At 54.4% G+C, this 17,482-nt stretch overlaps 1 protein-coding gene across 1 annotated transcript in view; it reads left to right on the plus strand.

Annotated features, from left to right (window-relative positions):
* TAF4 (TATA-box binding protein associated factor 4) overlaps window positions 1–17,482 on the plus strand; it is a gene marked incomplete at its 5' end in the record, with an annotated part of 66,963 nt that overhangs the window by 21,487 nt on the left and 27,994 nt on the right. The window contains 2 exons of the mRNA XM_025865043.2: window positions 15,745–15,911; window positions 17,093–17,215. Coding sequence (XP_025720828.1) covers window positions 15,745–15,911; window positions 17,093–17,215 — 290 coding nt within the window. The remainder of the gene's footprint in view (window positions 1–15,744; window positions 15,912–17,092; window positions 17,216–17,482) is intronic.

The raw sequence follows: 17,482 nt of genomic DNA on the forward strand, positions 1-17,482 counted from the left end.
TGTGCATGGAGAAGGGCCATCGTCCCCCAGGGACCACCTGAGTCCAGTCCATCTTGGTTCTGTTCAGACGGAGGTATCTTTCTAGTCTTTGGGGGAGGAAGTGACGTGTCGGTCAGGAGCTGGCTGTGTACTTGACCTCACAGATGTGTCTGAGGTTTTCCTGCACGCCTGTCCGCCTCAGTGTGGCCATTGGAAGGCACAGCCTCCCTAGTCTGGAGTTACAAGCAAACATATGGTTTTCAGATAGCTGCTTTCTTTCCAACTAAATACAGCAATCCCCCCCACCTTCTCTGTGGGGGATCCATCGCAGACCCCGTGGACCCCGAGGCCGAGGGCAGAGCCACAGCCTGCACGCGCCGCGTGCTCTCCTCCGCACGCACACACGCACGCACCCGTGGTCCAGGGTCAGTGATGACCTGGGCACAGCCAGGGAGTGTCGGTAACCGCGGAGGACACAGGACAGCTATCAGGCCGTCGGTGATGAAAGTTGTGTGAATGTGGCCTCTGGCTCGGAAAACACCTTCTCGTCCTGTGCTCACCCTCCCGTGACGGGTGAGGACGGGATGAAGCGACATGAGCGACGCGGGCGGGTGACGCGGTGCGGGGGTGCCCCTGACCTTCTGACCCTGCGCCAGGGGGACCCCGTCGCTGAGACTGGGGGGGAGGGAGCAGGGCTGTGATACACACTCATCATAGGGCATTTGACAAGGACCAGAGAGTCCAGGAAACACATGAAGAGTAATCCGTGGTCTTGTCACCAAGCGACTCTTGTGACTGTCCCTGACGTGTTGCTTCCTTTCTAAAACTTCCCGGGTCCTCGACTATTGTGGTTTCTTAAAAACTACATGGCTTTAACGGATGTGTACTTACCGAGTGCCAGCTACGTGCTGGGCATGTGACAGGTGGGAGGGGTGCTGCCAGGAGGGGCGGGCGACGTGCCCACTTGCACAGAGCTCTAGCACACCCACGTGTCTGCTCCCCAAGTGAGGCAGGGTGGGGTGTGGAGCAGAAGGGGCTCAGGGAGGCCCCTCCAAGGAGGGACAGGGTAGCCCTGGAGTGCCGGCAGAACTTTCCCGACAGTGTGCTGAGCCTGTGTTCTGGGAGCAGCTGGTGGGAAAGTGGTCACAGGGGTGGAAGAGGCAGCAGGCCCGTTGGCAGGTGTGAGCGTGGCAGGTGGCGGGTGGGAGCACGTTGGTGGCTCTCACGGTGGGCTTACGTGTTGGCGGGGCCGCTCCGCTGTCTCTCTCCTGCCTGTGTGGCTGGGCTTGGTGCCTGGGATTAACTTCCATGTGTTGGCAGGCGGGTCATCCTCGTGGGGTGTACGGAGGTGGCCCCTTTCCTCATCAGCTGTGGGGGCAGGCGTTGGGGGACGGCCCCGCCCTGTCCCCATCGGCAGTGAGCCGGCCCTTCCTTCAGCCCGGTGGTCTTGGCATATGCCGCTTGGGCAGGGCGCCGCTTCTGGGGTCTTGAGAGAACTGCTGCGGTGTTTCCCATTCAGGTTTCTAACACAGCAGGTTCCCCTAAGTTCTTTGAAATTGCATTTGTATCTCTTCCCTTTTGCACAGAAAAGCTTGGGTCTCATAACCTAACCCTGTTTGTTCACTTGGCCCGTCCCACCATATACTTGGAGTTTCAAAATTAAACGGCAAAACTCAAGTTTAAGGTTTTTTGCTGTTCAAACTCCATTGAAATAGTTCTTTTTTCTTTGTGTTTTGTTACCAGTTTGATACGCAGTTTGGTTCTGTCTGTTTGGCGCTCGTGTTCTGCAAGGGAAGCCAGCCCACGGCCCGAGCACGGGGTCCTCGGACGCCTCTCGTCTGTCCTCTCCTTCCTGTCCACAGAGACGGTTCAGAATTTTTATTTTCATTGGTTTCTGGGCCATTCGTTCAGTATTTCTTTTTGTAAAAATAAGCGTGTTCACACCTGCGCACAAACTCTTCCCTCATGCCGGACGTGCTTGTATACACTGACGTTTGCCTTGATTTTTTTCCTTGATGATGAAACCTGGAGGTCATCTTCCGGTGGCATTTTGTTTTATTTGAAAAACTAAATTTTATGTGTAGTTATGTCAGAGAAGGAATTACTCTTACTAGTGACACCTTCTTGCCTGGTGCCAGTAACTAAGACCTTCAGGATACTTTTGGAAGGAATGGTCCAAAAACACATTTGATTTCCCTGGGCTGCAGCGGGAAGCACACCCTCAGCCCAAGCCAGCCGTGCCAGGCAGCTCTGGGCTGCAGGTGGGGGCCAGCTGGGCGGTCCTTCCCTCCAAGCTGAGAGGGACCCCGGCGTGGCTCGCCCCCGCCCCCCCTCTGCTGTGCTGTCGGAACGGGGTGACTCAGCCTCCTGGCGATGTGCCAGCCAGGTCCATGGGATCTGAGGGTTGGGGAGGCTCGCCTTTAAATATAGCTCAGCACACATAAAACTTTTCTTGGGGGTGGGGGGAGGGCCCATGAAACACAGGCCACAGAATGCACCTGTTTTGAGCGTGCAGACTATTTTGAGAAGTGTGTACACCTGACTGTCCAACATCACACCCTGGATGCAGATGTTCCATTCACCCCCAACAGCCTCTCATGCCCCCTCGTTGACAGAACACCTGGGCCAGGCCGACTTCTGCTTTGTGTCTCTGTAGTTGTGGTTGCCTTTCTGAACTTTCACAGAGATGGGATTGCACATCGTGATCATGTCTAGCTTCTTCGCACGCTGTGCTGAGTTCACCCCCGTTGCTGCACACACGTGTCAGTCCACTCACAAGGCTCTGACAGCTGGGTTTCCTGGTTTGGGCAGTAATGAGTGAAGTGTCCTTGAGCATTAGTGGGCAGGGCTGCGTGTGGACATACGTGTGCACGTTCTTTTCTCCCGGGAAAATATTAGGAGTGGGATTGCTGAGTCACGGGGCAAGCCTGTGTTCAGGCTCCTCAGAAACCACCACGCTTTTCCTGAGTGGTTGTGGGAGTATACGCTTCGTCTGGGGCGGGGGCGCACAAGGTCAGCCTCTTGCAGTCTCACTGCTAGTGGGTATGCAGTGGCGCCCCACGGCTTTACCTTTGTGGTAAGGTAGAGCAACTTTGACCCTGTTGAGTGTGTGGTTTCATGAGTTTTAACAAACACATACATGGTGTGACTGTCACTGCACTCAAGGTGTAGACCCCTCCCCAAGCCCTTTGGTAGTTACCCCTGGCAGCCACTCATCTGCCCTGTCACCCTCTTACTGCGTAGACATGAACTTGTGTGTCCGGCCTCCTCCACGTAGTGGGATGCTGCTGAGACGTTGAGGGGCGTTGTGCGTGCCCCTCTCACTGTGGGGTGCAGTTCATGCTGTGGATCGGCTGCATTCTGGCCATGGTTGGAATGTTCTCTTCGCAGTCTGTGAGGGTTCATCTGTATTCCAGTTATGATTCCTTCGAGGCTGTGTGTGGCCGGGGCGCTTCTCATTGACGGCCGGCCTTTTCTCTTTCTTCGTCATGTGGGGAGTGGGGTTCTCAGTTCTCATATGGCTGCACTGATCTGTCTTCTCTTTATGGTAAGCGCCTTTTTGGGTCATGTTTAATATGCTCCTTTTTTTTTTTTTTTTTTAACCCCCCGGGTCTGTGTTCTTTTTTTTTTTTTTTTTTTAAAGATTCTGGGGGTGCCTGGGTGGCTCAGTCGTTAAGCGTCTGCCTTCGGCTCAGGTCATGATCCCAGGGTCCTGGGATCGAGCCCCGCATCGGGCTCCCTGCTCGGCAGGAAGCCTGCTTCTCCCTCTCCCACTCCCCCTGCTTGTGTTTCCTCTGTCCGCGTCTCTCTCTGTCAAATAAAATCTTAAAAAAAAAAATTCTATTGATTTATTTATTTGAGAGAGAGAGAGAGAGCGCGCGCGTGCGGGGAGGGGCAGAGGGAGAGGGAGAAGCAGGTTCCCTGCCAAGAAGGGAGTCTGATGCGGGGCTCGATCCCAGGACCCTGGGATCCTGATCTGAGCTGAAGGCAGACACTTCACCTACTGAGCCACCCAGGCGTCCTTAATATGCTCTTTCTAACCCCAAGGTCATAGGGATATTCCCCTGTATTTTCTTCTGACATCTCAGTGTGTGTTTCCGCTCCTGCGTCTTCCGTTCCCGGGAAGTGGGCACCGGGCTGTGCGTGGTGTGGCAGAGCTCGGGCCGCTTACCTGTCCTCCAGCAGTCACGCAGCGCTCTTTCTTTGAATGGACCTTCCTTACCTTGCTGACCTGTGCGTCCCTCTGCAGTAGTGCAAGTTTTATATGTAAGGGTCTGTTTCTGGGCTCTCAGTGGTGCTCTCTTGGTTTGTCTGTGTGTCTTTCCCTCAGTACCACCATGTCCCCAAGGTGAGGCTGTGTGTTCGCTCTGGGGCAGTGCCCCACCTGCATCTCCCTGAGAATCGTCTGTGCTCACCTTGGCATTTTCGTCTTGCTTCTGCATTTGTCAGTCAATTATTAGAGGCCCATGAAAGTCCTGTAGTTGCTTTGACTGGGATTGTACTGATCTGTGGGTCAGTTTGGGGAGGATTGACATCTGTGGCATAATGTCTGTGTGTTCATGAGTATGGTTTATCATTCTGTTTAGATCTTTTATAACATCTTTCAGTCAAGTGTCATCTAGGTCTTGCACATGTTTTTTTTACCTAGGTCTTGCACATGTTTTGTTAGATTCATTCCAGGGTGCTGTAAATAGTAGTTTTTAAGAATTGCATTTTTAGGGCTCCTGGTTGGCTTAGTCGGTTGAACGTCCGACTCTTAATCTCTGCTCAGGTCCTGACCTCAGGGTTGTGACTTCAAGCCCCGTGTTGGGCTCTGTGCTGGCACACTGGGCATGGAGCCTGCTTAAAAAAAGCAAAAGAAGGGTTACATTTTCTAATTTTTGTTGATGATATGTTGAATTGTCATTGAATTTTGGATGTTGATCGATGTCTAGCAATCTTATTAAATGCTTTCATTAAAAAAAGTGTATGTAATGTATTTAGGTATTACGCATGGAGAGTCCTCGTCCATACAGTTTTTTTTTTTTAAAGATTTCATTTATTTATTTGACAGAGAGACACAGCAAGAGAAGGAGCACAAGCAGGGGGAGTGAGAGGAGGAGAAGCAGGCTCCCCACGGAGCAGGGAGCCCGATGCGGGGCTCGATCCCAGGACCCCGGGACCATGACCTGAGCCGAAGGCAGACGCTTAACGACTGAGCCGCCCAGGCGCCCCCTTTTCTGTACAATTAATGACAGTTTTATTTCATTCAAATTCTTATGCTAGCTCCCTGGCCTGTCCTCTGGGCTGTGGGCTTGCTGGGGTCTTGGGTAGAAGGGGTGATGACCGGAATCTGTGAATTATTCCTGATTTCAAAGGGAATGCTTCTAAAGATTTGCCATTGGAGATGATAGTTGGTAGATTCCCTTCGTCAAGTTAAGGAAGGAAGCTCCTTCTCATTGCTAATTTTCCGAGGTTATTTGCTTTTTTCTGGCGGGGATATTTATTCTGTAGTCACGAGTGGATGTCGAGCTTATCAGAGCTTTTTCTGCAAACCGGGATTTGCCTTCATGTTAAAACTGAACAGTGTTGCTTGCCAGCACCTTCTTCCTCCCACCTGTGCTCTCCTTGTCCTCTGGCTTTTCCGGCTGTACCCCCACACTTCCTGGCGAGTGCCGAAGCCATCAGCTGGGAGCCCCCAGCTTCTCCTTCCCAACTGCTCCTGGCCCCTCGCCCCTCCTGCCTGGGGCCTTGGGCCTCGCTCTCCTGCTTGTGGACCTCAGCCCTCTGGGTCCTCTTTCTGCGCTCTTCCCCACTGACCCTCACTGTATCCTTGCCCATGTTGCCGGGACGGGTGCGTTCTCCCTCCCCTTCCTGGTGGCTAGGCCTCACTCTTTCCTGGGATGCTGCGGTGCTGCTTCCTCCATGACACCTGTTAGGCCCCTCAGATTAGGTCCAGAAGTTTCCCCAGGTTGTGTGCTCTTACAGTGCTGAGCAGCTCTCCTCCACAGCATCGATTGACCGTAGCATTGATCAGATACGGTGGGGTTCTTGACGAGTGCCTGCCTTCCCCACCATGAAGGAAGCTACAGGAGTGGTTCCCCTGGCTGTGTTTCTGGTGCATCCTGGCACGTAGTGGGTCCTCAGTGGGTATTTGCTGGCTGACGGAGCGAATGGGTGTAGTTAGGCTGCTCAGAGTCCCTTGTTGTGCTTCCTCCTCTTCAGTGGTCTAAGTGAGGTTGCCAGGGGGCTTGAGTTCTGGAGAGCTGAAGTTTTGCTGTAAATATGTAAAGTGCATAGCATCTGCCTCCTGACCTCAGTTTCCTTGAAATTGTGCAGTGTTAGCACTGTCTGCGGCTTTTTCACAACAAGCAGGGCACTCTGAGTAGTTTAGCTGCTGCAGACCCGGGCCCTGGGGGGACCTCCAGCCTGGCCCCCCGAGCCTTGTTTTGTGGCGCGGATAGCTCTGTCTGGCCCAGCAAGCTGCTCGTCTCACCACGCCTTTGACACTTCCAGATTAGCCCCTCTTCTCCAGCCCCCCTGGCTCCTGCTGGCTCACTAGCCAGCCAAACACATGAGAGAGCACAGATGCTTGTCTCGGTGCGGATGGGCCTGTGGATTTGAGATTCCAGAAGATGATACTGACCGTCTGAGGAAGCAGACGTTGCTGAGTAGAATGCCATTGTGGATAACCCTGAAAGGGAGGGTTCGTTTCTCTTTGCTTACTGATCTTGACAGGGATCCAGAATGTTCTTGCAAAGTGTCCTGTGCATTCTCCGCCTTGGTGTTCGTGCAGAGCCGCGTGTCCTATTTGCAGAGCTCCGGGGAGAGAGGCGGGTTCTTCAGGCACCTGCCTCCCGGTGGCTCCTCTCTCCTGCTTTGTGACTGCATTCCTGAGGTTTTGCTGGGAGCATTTACTTGTTTGTTCTTCGTTTATTTACACATGTTTCACACTAGAAAGAACTTAGGGTGACTAACAAAAGTACCTCTACTAGGAGAAGAGAAAGTCAAGAGAGTGGCAGGGCCAGGGAAGTGAAGGAAAGGCAGGGTGGACTGGGGGTGAGGGCAGAAGTGACCCTGGGCTTCTGTGGGTGGGATGGGGGGCACAGACTGGGAGCAGAGCCTCCTCTGGTCCAGGCTGAAGGGGCACCGCGGTAGTGCCTGCATCTGTGGATGGAGGGGAGTGCAGTGATGTGCGTGTGGAGCAAGATTCTCAGCGCAGGGCCTTTAGGATTTCAGACTGAAAAAGAGGCGTTAAATGTGCCCAGTCTTGATCCTAAGAGTTCGGGAAGGTTGGGGGGGGCGGTTTCCCTGGGGCTCCTGGAGTAGGAATGCAGGGAAGGCCCTGAGGCCTCTGGATTTCAGGGGTTTTGAGGAAGTGGGAAGATGAGAAGGTGGCACTGGCGGACTAGTGGGGGCCGAAGGGGCACCACAAGGAAGGCCCGCTGGCGCTCACAACCCCTTTCCCTCCCGCTGCACCCTTGCAGGCAGGGACGAGGGTGTTAGGCGAAGCGTGCTGGGCAGATGCGAGCGTACCAGGAAGGATGGGGCCGCCGGCTCTGCGGGAGTGGGGAGGGCCGAGGCTGTGATGCTGGAGGCGCTTGGTTAGGGAGGCTGCGTCACCACCTGCCGTGTTTCTGGGGAGCCAGCCGTGTCTATTCTGGGGTCAGTGTTTTCCCTTCACCTTCCAGGAGAGCAGTGACATATGCGATGCGGCTAGACTTCGACCCAGGGCAGGGCCACTTAGACCCTCTGAGTCTTCGGTGTTTAGTAAGTGTCTGTGAGGTGCAAGGCCCCGGCCATCCCAGGACACAAGAGGCAGAATGGAGTGTCCAGGACTTGGGGTGGGCAGATGTCCGCGGGAGAGAACGCCTTGGCTCAGAGGGTCTGTGATGGGGCCAGAGGGATGGGGACAGTGTGTGGGCCACGGGGCGGCGCTGGAAGCCCTGCGGGGTGGACCTTGGGGAGGAGGGAGGTAGAGGTGGCCCCAGAGGGCTGAGGGGACCCCAACCCTCCTGGCAGCTGGTCACCCAGCACTTATTGGTACTATTTTTCTGTTTTATGATTTTAAGTGACAGTGATTCTAATGCTGATGTGGAGAACTGTGGACAGTGGAGCGCTGGGGTGCACGTTGACCAGTGTTTTCCTCATACGGACATAGCTAAACACACCCATGGGTATGTCCCAGAAGTCAGCCCCATGCGTTGCTCTGCAGTTGTCCCTTCATGCTGTGTATCAAGGACTCGCATCCCCACCAGCGCACATTTGGAACACATTCCTCTAGATGGTGCGTGGTGTCTCGGTGTGGACATGGCCAGTCGGCTGCACCGGTCTGCTCTGTCCCTTGCTGGGTGAGTGTCTCGCTGTGCAGACCCATGACTGCAGGCTCTGGGTCAGGGGACACGCGTTACAGTATTGGTGCTGCTGGAAGAGACCCTCGCCCAGAATTGTATGCCCTGTACCCCACCCTGCACCATAATGGATGTAGGTGGTAATTTGCCCATCTTTGCTTATTAGTGAGGCTGAGCATCTTTGCTGTTTGGTCCTTTGTGTTCCTTTTGGGAATCACTTGATACATTTTTTGGGCTGCTTTTTATTTATTAAAAAAAATTTGTTTTGAGATTTTATTGTTAAGTAACCTCCACACCCAAGGTAGGCTCGAACTCATGACCCTAAATCAAGAGATGCATGCTCCACTGATGGAGCCAGCCAGGTGCCCCTTGGCCACTTTTTAAAGTAGATAAGACAATCGTGGTTATAGGTAACTTAGTCGACTTTTTGGAAAAATTTTGTTCATTATAAAAGTTTAACCCGTATGGACATGTTTGCTGTAAGGGAGGACCCCATCCGTGGTCTCCTCCAGCAGCCTGTTCCAGGGCAGACGGCCGTGCTGGGCTGCACGTGCTTGCACGTGTGCACACGTGTGTACATCTGGGTGAGGTTCGTAAGCACAGCATCGGGAGGGTTCTACGGGACACACTGCTTTAAACCGTTGCTGTCCTAAGCTTCATCAGGACGACAGGGAGAGGCAAACGTGATGTGTTCTGGAGTCCTGACTGAGCCTCAGTCTGCTCCGCGTGGACCCCCGGAGGGGTGTTTTCAGGTGTTGGTGACCTGCCTGTCCTGGGGCTATTTTGTTTCTCTGCTTTCACAGACACTCTGTCACGCTGTGCTCACCCCAGATTTGGTTTTTTGTTTTAATCAAATGTTTCAGATATTTTCTCTAACCTTTAGTATTTGAAAGCATTGACAGCACAGAAAACCAGTTCTTTATGTGTGCGTCAACCAGAGAGAACACTAGCCACTGATTTTATTTTTCTTGGCTGACGGCCCTTACGCTGGCGGGGCTTGTTTGCAGCTGGCCTGTGGAGTGCGGCTGGAAGCCATTTTCTCCTCCCTGCCTCCGCGTGCAGACATCGGAAGGCGGCCTGTGTGGGTTGGTCCTGCCCCCAGGGAGCTTACACTGAGGGGACACAGCCTCTGGGAGCCACAGACACTGGGGCCCAGCTGGGGAGACGCTGGCTCGCCTGAGGAGGTCTGGGTGGGTTCTGAACATGCGGGCCTTGAGCCGACTCCAGAGGCAGCGGGGAAGAAGGAATGTTCTAGAAGGAGGACCTGTGGTAGGCAGGGGCTCTGTGGCTGGCATCTTCGAGCTGAGGCTGCAGAGGGAGCCCGCCATGGGAGGGCCACCTTACCCCAGAACTGTGGGAAGCCACCGAAAGCTCTTTGGCAGGAGGGTTCTGAACCATCACTCAGCTGTGAAGGGAGGCTGAGCATGCTGCTGTGTATGTAGCTCATCACTTGTTACCTGTACTTTTCCATTTTATGGATAAGCAAGAATTCCTTGTCCTTTTCTTGCCGGGATACTTTTGGGTTGTTCCTAGTGTTTGGCTCTTATGTATAAAGCTGCTACGAACAACTTGTGTGTAAGTCTTTATAAGGCTGGCTCTTCCTTTTCTTGGGTGACCACCCGAAGGTGGAAGGGATGGGTCCTGTGGCAGGGGGTGTGGGACTTGGCGGGAGCTGCAGGACGCATGCATGCACACCAGCGGTGTCTGGGAACTCTGGTTTTGGCTCCACACCCGCGTGGGCATGTGGGACGGTCAGTGTCCTGCTTTTGGCCATGTGGTGGGTGTGTCGAGGTGTCACATGGAGGATCCACATTTTGCCTTTGGCGAAATGTGTCTTTGAGTCTGCTGCCCATTTTTTGGAGAATTCCATGTTGTGGATGCAAGCCTTTTCTTGGATGTGCACCTCACAAGGACTTCCTTTCATCCTGTGGTCTTTCATTCTCTTAGTGTTTTCTCAAGGGCAGAAGAGTTTAATTTTGATAAAGTCCACTTTACCGATTTGTTCTTTTTATGGGTTGTGTTTCTGGTGTTGTATCCAGAATATCTTTGCCTAATTCAAGGTCACAAAGATTTTTTTCCCCTATGTTTTCTTCTAGAAATTTAGAGTTCTAGGGCTTATTACATTTAGGTCTGGGATCTGTTTTGAGTCGCTCTCCATAGATGGTGTGAGGCAGGGATCCAAGTCCACGCTTTTTGCATCTGGGATGTTCACGTGTTTCCCATTTATCAAAAGACTGTCCTTTTCCCATTGAATTGCCTTTGTACCTTTGCCAAAAATAATCAGTTGTCCGTGTTTGTGAGGGCCTGTTTCTGGACTCCATTCTGCCCCCCTGAGCTATTCCAACTTTGCACCAGCGCTGTCCTGCCTCGATCACTGCACCTTTCTAGCTAGCGCATCTTGGAAACGGGCCGTATTAGCCTCAACTGCATTCATTGTCGTGGTAGTTAGGTTACTCTAGGACCTTGTGTATGTATAGGAATTTTAGAATCAGCTTATCTGTTTCCATACAAAGGTGCTGGGATTTTGGTGGATTGCATTACATCTGCAGGTGCATTTGGAAGAGTTGGCATGTTAACCGCTGGCTTCCCCAACCTGTGAGCAAGGCCTGGTAAAGCTCTTTGCTTTGCGTCTCCCTTCGCATTTCTCAGCTGTGCTTGTAGTTTTCAGTATTTGCTAGGATGAGTTGAAGTTCATTATAACAGCGTTTGTGTTGTACAGACAGCTGCACGTGCTAGAACATGAATTGGGTCAGAAGCTTCATCTTTAGCTAACTGTGTAGAAATGCAGTAATGTCACTGCCCCTCACCCTTGAGCAACAGCATTTCCTCCTGGGCTGTTCTTGCTTTGAGCCTTGAATTGTCCCCTGTACAGCACATGAACGTGAAAACATTGAGCTTTACAGCAGTAAACAGGTTTTGAAAGAACGATGCCCTGCAAGCACAGATGCCCCCTTAAGGAAACAGGATGAGCCTTCGAGGAGAGCAGAGCCCCTGATCCTGGTCGGGGGGACTTACACCCGAGGCCATGCCCCAGCACGCTGGGGGGTCCTGCACCACTGTCTGGTGGCACTGCAGGAACCCAGGGGCAGTTTTCCAGAAATGATGGTCAGCTTTGTGCAGTTTGTGGACAAGTGTGGGGAGCAGAGCCGCCGAAGTGCGGTGAAGCTGTGACACTGAGTGGCTGCTCTTGAAGGACTGGCCCCTGGGACCACGTGTGGACCCTTTGGAGCCAGCACCCCAGCAGCACAGTTGGGTGCAGTGGGTGCGTGCTGTCCCCTCCACGCGTAGACCTGGGAGGTGGGGTGCCGTGCCAGCACACAGGAGCCCCGCCCGCACGCATGTCTGCCCCCTGCACGCCCCCCTCCCCCTTCTGGAGTCACAGTTTCCCCGTGGCTTTAAAAGGGAGAGAGCCACAAGTGGAAAAGGAACAGTTGGGCCGTGGTTTACGTCAGCTTCACCAGGTCCACATTAGCTGTTGTGTGGCTGGAGGGCCTGGGGCTGTTACCCTGGGCTCCTGGGCCCCAGGGACGTTCCTCCTCCTTCTCTGGCCACAGCCCGGGGCCGGCAGGTCCCTGGCCCTCCTCACCCTTTCCAGGCCCTTCCTTGCGGTTCCAGATCGCGATGTGGTGTGCAGCAGTCAGAAATGAAGTCTCCAGCTGTGTTTCAGACTGAGCTTTGTCCCCTTTCTCGGCTCCTGTCCTCAGATTCTGCTTTCGGGGGACAGTTTCATTTTGCATATGGTTAATTGTGGAGGGCTTTGCCTTTTGAGTCTTTGTGGACTCCCCTCATGGTCTGACAGGTGACTGCACTGGAGACCCTTGAGGCGGTGAGGGTGAGGGAGGAGGTCTGGTCCCCCTGACCCAGGCGACCGTTCCCTGCTCCTGTCATCACAGTTCCAGCCATTCCCCCGAGGGAGGTGCCCTCGCAGGCCCATGTGTGGAGTGCTGTGGCCTGCCAGGTTGCGGGGCATGGCGTGAAGCCCACAGCTCCCAGTCCCCAGCGCCCGAAGGTTGTGCGGAGGAGCGTTCCCCTGAAGTGATGTCTTCCAGGTGGAGGTTCCCAGGCGAGTCCAAAAATGCCTGTGTAATTTGTAGTGTAGCTTTGGCTGACCTACATTTTGGTTAAAAATACAGTAAAAAAGTGTTGGTATGAAAGGGATCACGGAAACTGTAACACTGGGTAAAAACCTTGAGTTTATCTTAAACTCTGTGCTTGAGGAAGGATAGGATTCATTCTAAAGAGCTGCAGTCCAGTGCTGAGTGGCGGGGATGGCACACGTGGGGTGCCCCGGCCTTCCACATAGGCGGTGCCAGGGTCTTGTGCGGCTGAGCGCGGGAGGCCCGGGGCTCTGCCAGACAGTGGCCTTTGGAACTGCCGGCAGGGCGTTCATGCTGCACATGGTAATTTTAAAATCTGAGCTTTCACAGCAACGAAACCCAGAAAATAGCCCAATAGCCTAACCAATAAAGAAATTATACATTTGTCTTGGATGAAGTATTATGTAGCTACTGAAAACTGTGCTTTTGAAGAATGTTCAATAACACGGAAATTGACTTGTGATACAAGCAGTGAGGGGAAGAAAATGCCACGGCCTGTGTTCTCGTCACCGCTGTCCGAACACACGTCCTCCACGTGCACAGTGACCGGAGGGCACTTACTGGGCAGATTTCTGTTGTCCTTGTACGTCTCTGAATTTTCAAGTCCGCTACACAGACCCGCTGTTCTCAGCAAGGTGTTACAATGATTAAAACAGAACAGCTGAGTTCTGTCTGCTTGATCGGGGTGGTTAGGGTTAGGGTAACAGCCCCAGGCCCTCCTGCCACACCGCAGCTAAGGTGGACACTGGCGGCTTGTGCGGACAGGCTGGGTTTGGCTCCTGTGTGTCCTGAACAGAGGGGAGGCCCATCCGTGGCTCCTGACCCTGCCCGCGAACTGCCTTTGGGGATTGGCCACCTTGGCTGGACAGGCTCTGAAGGGTTGTTTGAAATGGAAGGTGTGTTTTTGGTGTCAGGGGTCTGACGAAGAAGCCCGCCGTGTGCAGTCCTGCTCTTGGCTGCTGGGGTGTGTGTGGGGGGGAGTGTGCTTTGGATGCGTCTATGAAGGAGGACACTGGTGTGTCAGGCAGCCCATCTGTAAGGGGGAGTGGGCCACACCCGCGGGAGCCCTTCCCTGAGCCCATCTTGCACCTGCAGAGGGGTGGGGAGGGGTTGGCCTCCTGGTGCCGACTTTGAAACAGAGTTCTGTTTCTTGGCCTTTGCAAGAAGAGACACTGCACAGCAGCTTCTCTGTGTGAAATGAGTGGTTACAGTGGGAGTTTACAAGATCTGGGACTGTGATAATGTCATTAAATGTGGCGTTTGACGCCCTGTGATGCAGCTGTCAGTGTAGTGATTAGGGTCGGGCTGTCGTGCTTTCCGCCTGATCAGTGGCTGCAGCGCAGCGTAGCCGGGAAGACCAGGGAGACCGGGGAGCCCGTCCCCATGCGCATGTGGCCTTCCCTTGGCCTCCGGAGCTGCAGGGCTGCTCCCAGGGTCTTGGGCATCTGGGGCCCCGGCAGGTGGCCGTGCGGCCGTGTTAGAGCAGCTGCGTCTCCTTCTCTCCAGTTGCGTCTGTCACTCTCACCTGTGTCCACTTACGTGCCCACTCGGACATACGTTGAGTGCTGACCTGAGGTGAAGTTACCTGCTTAGGGTCTCGGGGTCACTTCCTTCTCAGATGTCGGTTGTCACCGCGGGCACGCTGCATGGCGGGCGGCATGCAGCCTCAGCTTCATTCGCGCGTTAGCCACGTTGCTATTTCATGAGTATTTAAGTCTTCCGTTAAGTTTCTCTGGAAGGAATGCTTTCAGCAGAAAAGCACCTGACCGTTGAAGCACGTTCATCCACTGCCGTATTAACCAGCTTGAAGCTGGGGCGCTAAGTCACAGGTGCCTTACTGTCCTCCTTGCTCCTCCGTGGCATCAGCAACTGGCTTCCCAGAGTCCTCACGGGGAAGGAGCGGGGTCTCTGCATGGAAGGGTGACTGGTGACGACGAGGGAGTGGTGGGTTTGAGAGATTGGCATCAGGAGGAGTTGACCCGGTGTGCTCGTTTGGGGTCCCCAGTGTGCTCACGGCCTCCCAGGTCTTGGAGATTTTAGCAGAGTGGGTTATTTGCAGCAGCTGGTTTTTGTTTTGTTTTGTTTTTAAATTTCAGCGTGCTTTATTGTAAAAGGGACGTTTTGGAGGGAAGCTTACTTACTGGGCATAAATGTGGTTCCTTTGAATTAGGGCTTGTAGCTGTAAGCCCAGGGAGAGGCTGTTCTGTTCCCATGTCCTGCTGGCTGTCAAAGGAGCCAGGACCCAGAGGTTCAGGGGCTCCTCGTCACTTCCTGGAGTGGCTCAAGCTCCTGTTTGGTTCAGGAGGGAATACCCTGATGCTCCTTGGTGTGAGGCTAACAGGAGGTTCTCGGCCAGCCCTCCCTCCTTGGAGAGAACCACCTTCGGTCCAGTCCGTGGGAGGCCAGTCTGCGCGCGGTGGAGATGCCTCCTTTCCCGCTGGAGTGTCGCAGCCCTGGGCTTCTGCTGGGGCCTTGTGTGAGCGCGAGTGTGCTGTCTGTTACTCACTTTGTCCGGGGAAATGTGAGAGTTAGACACTAAAATAGGTTGTTTCTAGTGGAATCTACGACATAATTGGTTGCTGGTTCTTGAAGCTAAAATTAATGCCAAATCTGACTGATTGGACTTACTTTCCAGCGATTTAGCTCCAGCACTGCGAGGTGTGAGTGGGTGTCACTGTCTCTGTGTGGTGGGTGTCCCAGGTTAGCCGCGGGCATGGTGCTGCCCCCACCCCCGAGAGGGGACTCATGTTCCCAGGAGGACTGCTTGCTTCGGGCTTCACAAGACCCCAGGCCGTGGGCACACTGTGTCTCCCACGTCCCAGTCCAGGAGAAGTGGTGGGGTGGAGAGGCCAGGCTGCCCACCTCCAGGGACGAGGAGTGGGGCCGGGGGCCGAGTGACACCTGCCGCCCTAGGAACCTGGCCAAGGCCGGGAGTGGTGGTGGGAGTGCTTGGCAGCGTGGTGGGGACAGTGCCTGGCCATGGGGCCCTGTGCCTGGCTTCCTCCCCAGGGGGGTGCGTGGCCCTCCCTGCAGGCCAGTGCAGGTGGCCGTGGGGCAGGTGGTGTGGCCTGCAGAAGCTTTGCTGCCTGGCTGACTTCTGAAAGGAAGACTCACCTACTGCTTGAATCCCGTGGAGAAAACCTTGTGTGCTTTCCCGCCTTGGATGCTGTCTTTATTGGCAAGTGTGTTTCGAGTTCAGAGACTCTGCCTGTCTTACAGCTTCTCCTTTCTTCTCAGAGACGTCAGGCTCCCCAGTGATAGGGTCAGCGCCTTCACTGGCCGTGTGTGTGTGGGGGAGGGGGGCACGTCTCCTGATGCCAGGTCTCCTTTATCCCCAGGTATGGTCCTCGTGCGGAGTGAGAACGGGCAGTTGTTAATGATTCCTCAGCAGGCCCTGGCCCAGATGCAGGCCCAGGCCCACGTGCAGACCCAGCCTCAGACCACCATGGCGCCCCGCCCTGCAACCCCCACAAGTGCCCCTCCCGTCCAGATCTCTACCGTACAGGTGAGTGCACGCGTGCCGGGCAGTGGCGGCCCGTGGGGTGTCCGGCAGGTGTCCTGTGAGGGCGGAGAGGGGCGGCCACATGCCGCCCACCATCGGGAGGCTCTGAGGAGCTAGCTCTGCATCCATGCTCAGTGAAACTCTGGCTTGGTTCCCTGGACTCCGTCCTGTCTCTTCCCTCTTCTCCCATGACTCCACCCCCTGTGCCTCAGTCTCCTCTTCTGCAAAGTGGACCCTGCGTATGTTAGCTCTTCCTGTTGGGGAGGCGTGTGGGAGCATCAGGAGATTGTGTGAACATGTGGTTAGACCGTTGGGACTTAGCTCAGGGATCTCTCCCCAGAGATCAGGGCTGGGGAGCGGTTCCCCTGTGCTGGCGCATCTTGTTCACATCCCAGCTTCTGCTACCCGCACCTCCTCTGTCTCCCGGTGCCTTTCTGCCTGGTGCCATAAGTGTTGTCCTGACTGGTTGGCCAGCTAGTCACTGAGGTGGAGACTGGCAGGGGCTTGACATTCCTGTGATGTCAGCTGTGTCCCTTGTGGAGGCGAAGGCCCGCACTGTAGACAGAGGCCTTGGTTGGGCTAGGAGACCCACATGGCGCCCCCTTCTTGAATATCCAGGACAGCTCAGAACAGTGTGCTCAAGGCCCGTGGGGCTGTGTGAAGTGAGGTGCAGACAGAAGACAACCTGTGGTGTCACTTGTGCGTGTTACCGTCTGACCACCAGCGCCACCTTGCTCGGGACTCGCGCCGTCTTTCCATCGGCTTGAGGTGTCAGTGGGCTACCTGGCCACTCCTTTACTTCCTCTTCCGCAGCACCGTGACCCATCTCTGCACCCAGGGGATGCATGCTGCCTCATTTTTTTAGTGCTGTGAACAAGAGCACGAGAAATGCGCACAAGGACTGATTCCCAGATACTCGCGTTCTTTAAAGACCTTGTTTGTAGCCTTGGGTGAAGAAGCCTAGTGATAGCTTTATTACAGTACATACGTATTTTGATCCTACACTTTTCCTCTGGTAAGAAAAGCTTAGAATTGGGATGGCTTTGTTGATGACTGTAGCTTGAGGCCTGATGCGCCGGACAGAGTGTCCGGGTCTGTACCAGGGGTTTGATTTCGCTGCGCCGGGTGGTGGGGAGTTATTGTCACTCGTTGCTCCTTTTAGATGATGCTTGCTTATTTTTCAGGCACCTGGGACCCCTATTATTGCACGACAGGTGACCCCAACAACCATAATCAAGCAAGTGTCTCAGGCCCAGACGACGACGGTACAGCCCACCACGGCGCTGCAGCGCTCACCCGGAGTGCAGGTGAGGTGGCCGTGGGTGCGGCACACTCCCATGTACAGGGGAACTTCGCGGGCTGGGGTGCTGGGTGCTAAGCTGGGCTTTGGGAGGAAGGCGTCCGGAAGACAGTGTTTCTCTGACTGCTGACACAGGACCGCTCAGGCTTCCCTTTCTTTAAAGCCATGTGGATTTTCATACCAGCAGCATGTTTAAAAGTTTCCCACTCTGCTGGAAGTGTAATCAGAAATGTCACCTTGTTGATACTTGATTGAAAGGCGTCTGTGAAGCAGA

Source organism: Callorhinus ursinus, unplaced genomic scaffold, assembly GCF_003265705.2.
Source record: "Callorhinus ursinus isolate GAN/ISIS: 27379988/994484 unplaced genomic scaffold, GSC_fseal_2.0 scaffold89, whole genome shotgun sequence".
Lineage (NCBI taxonomy): Eukaryota > Metazoa > Chordata > Mammalia > Carnivora > Otariidae > Callorhinus > Callorhinus ursinus.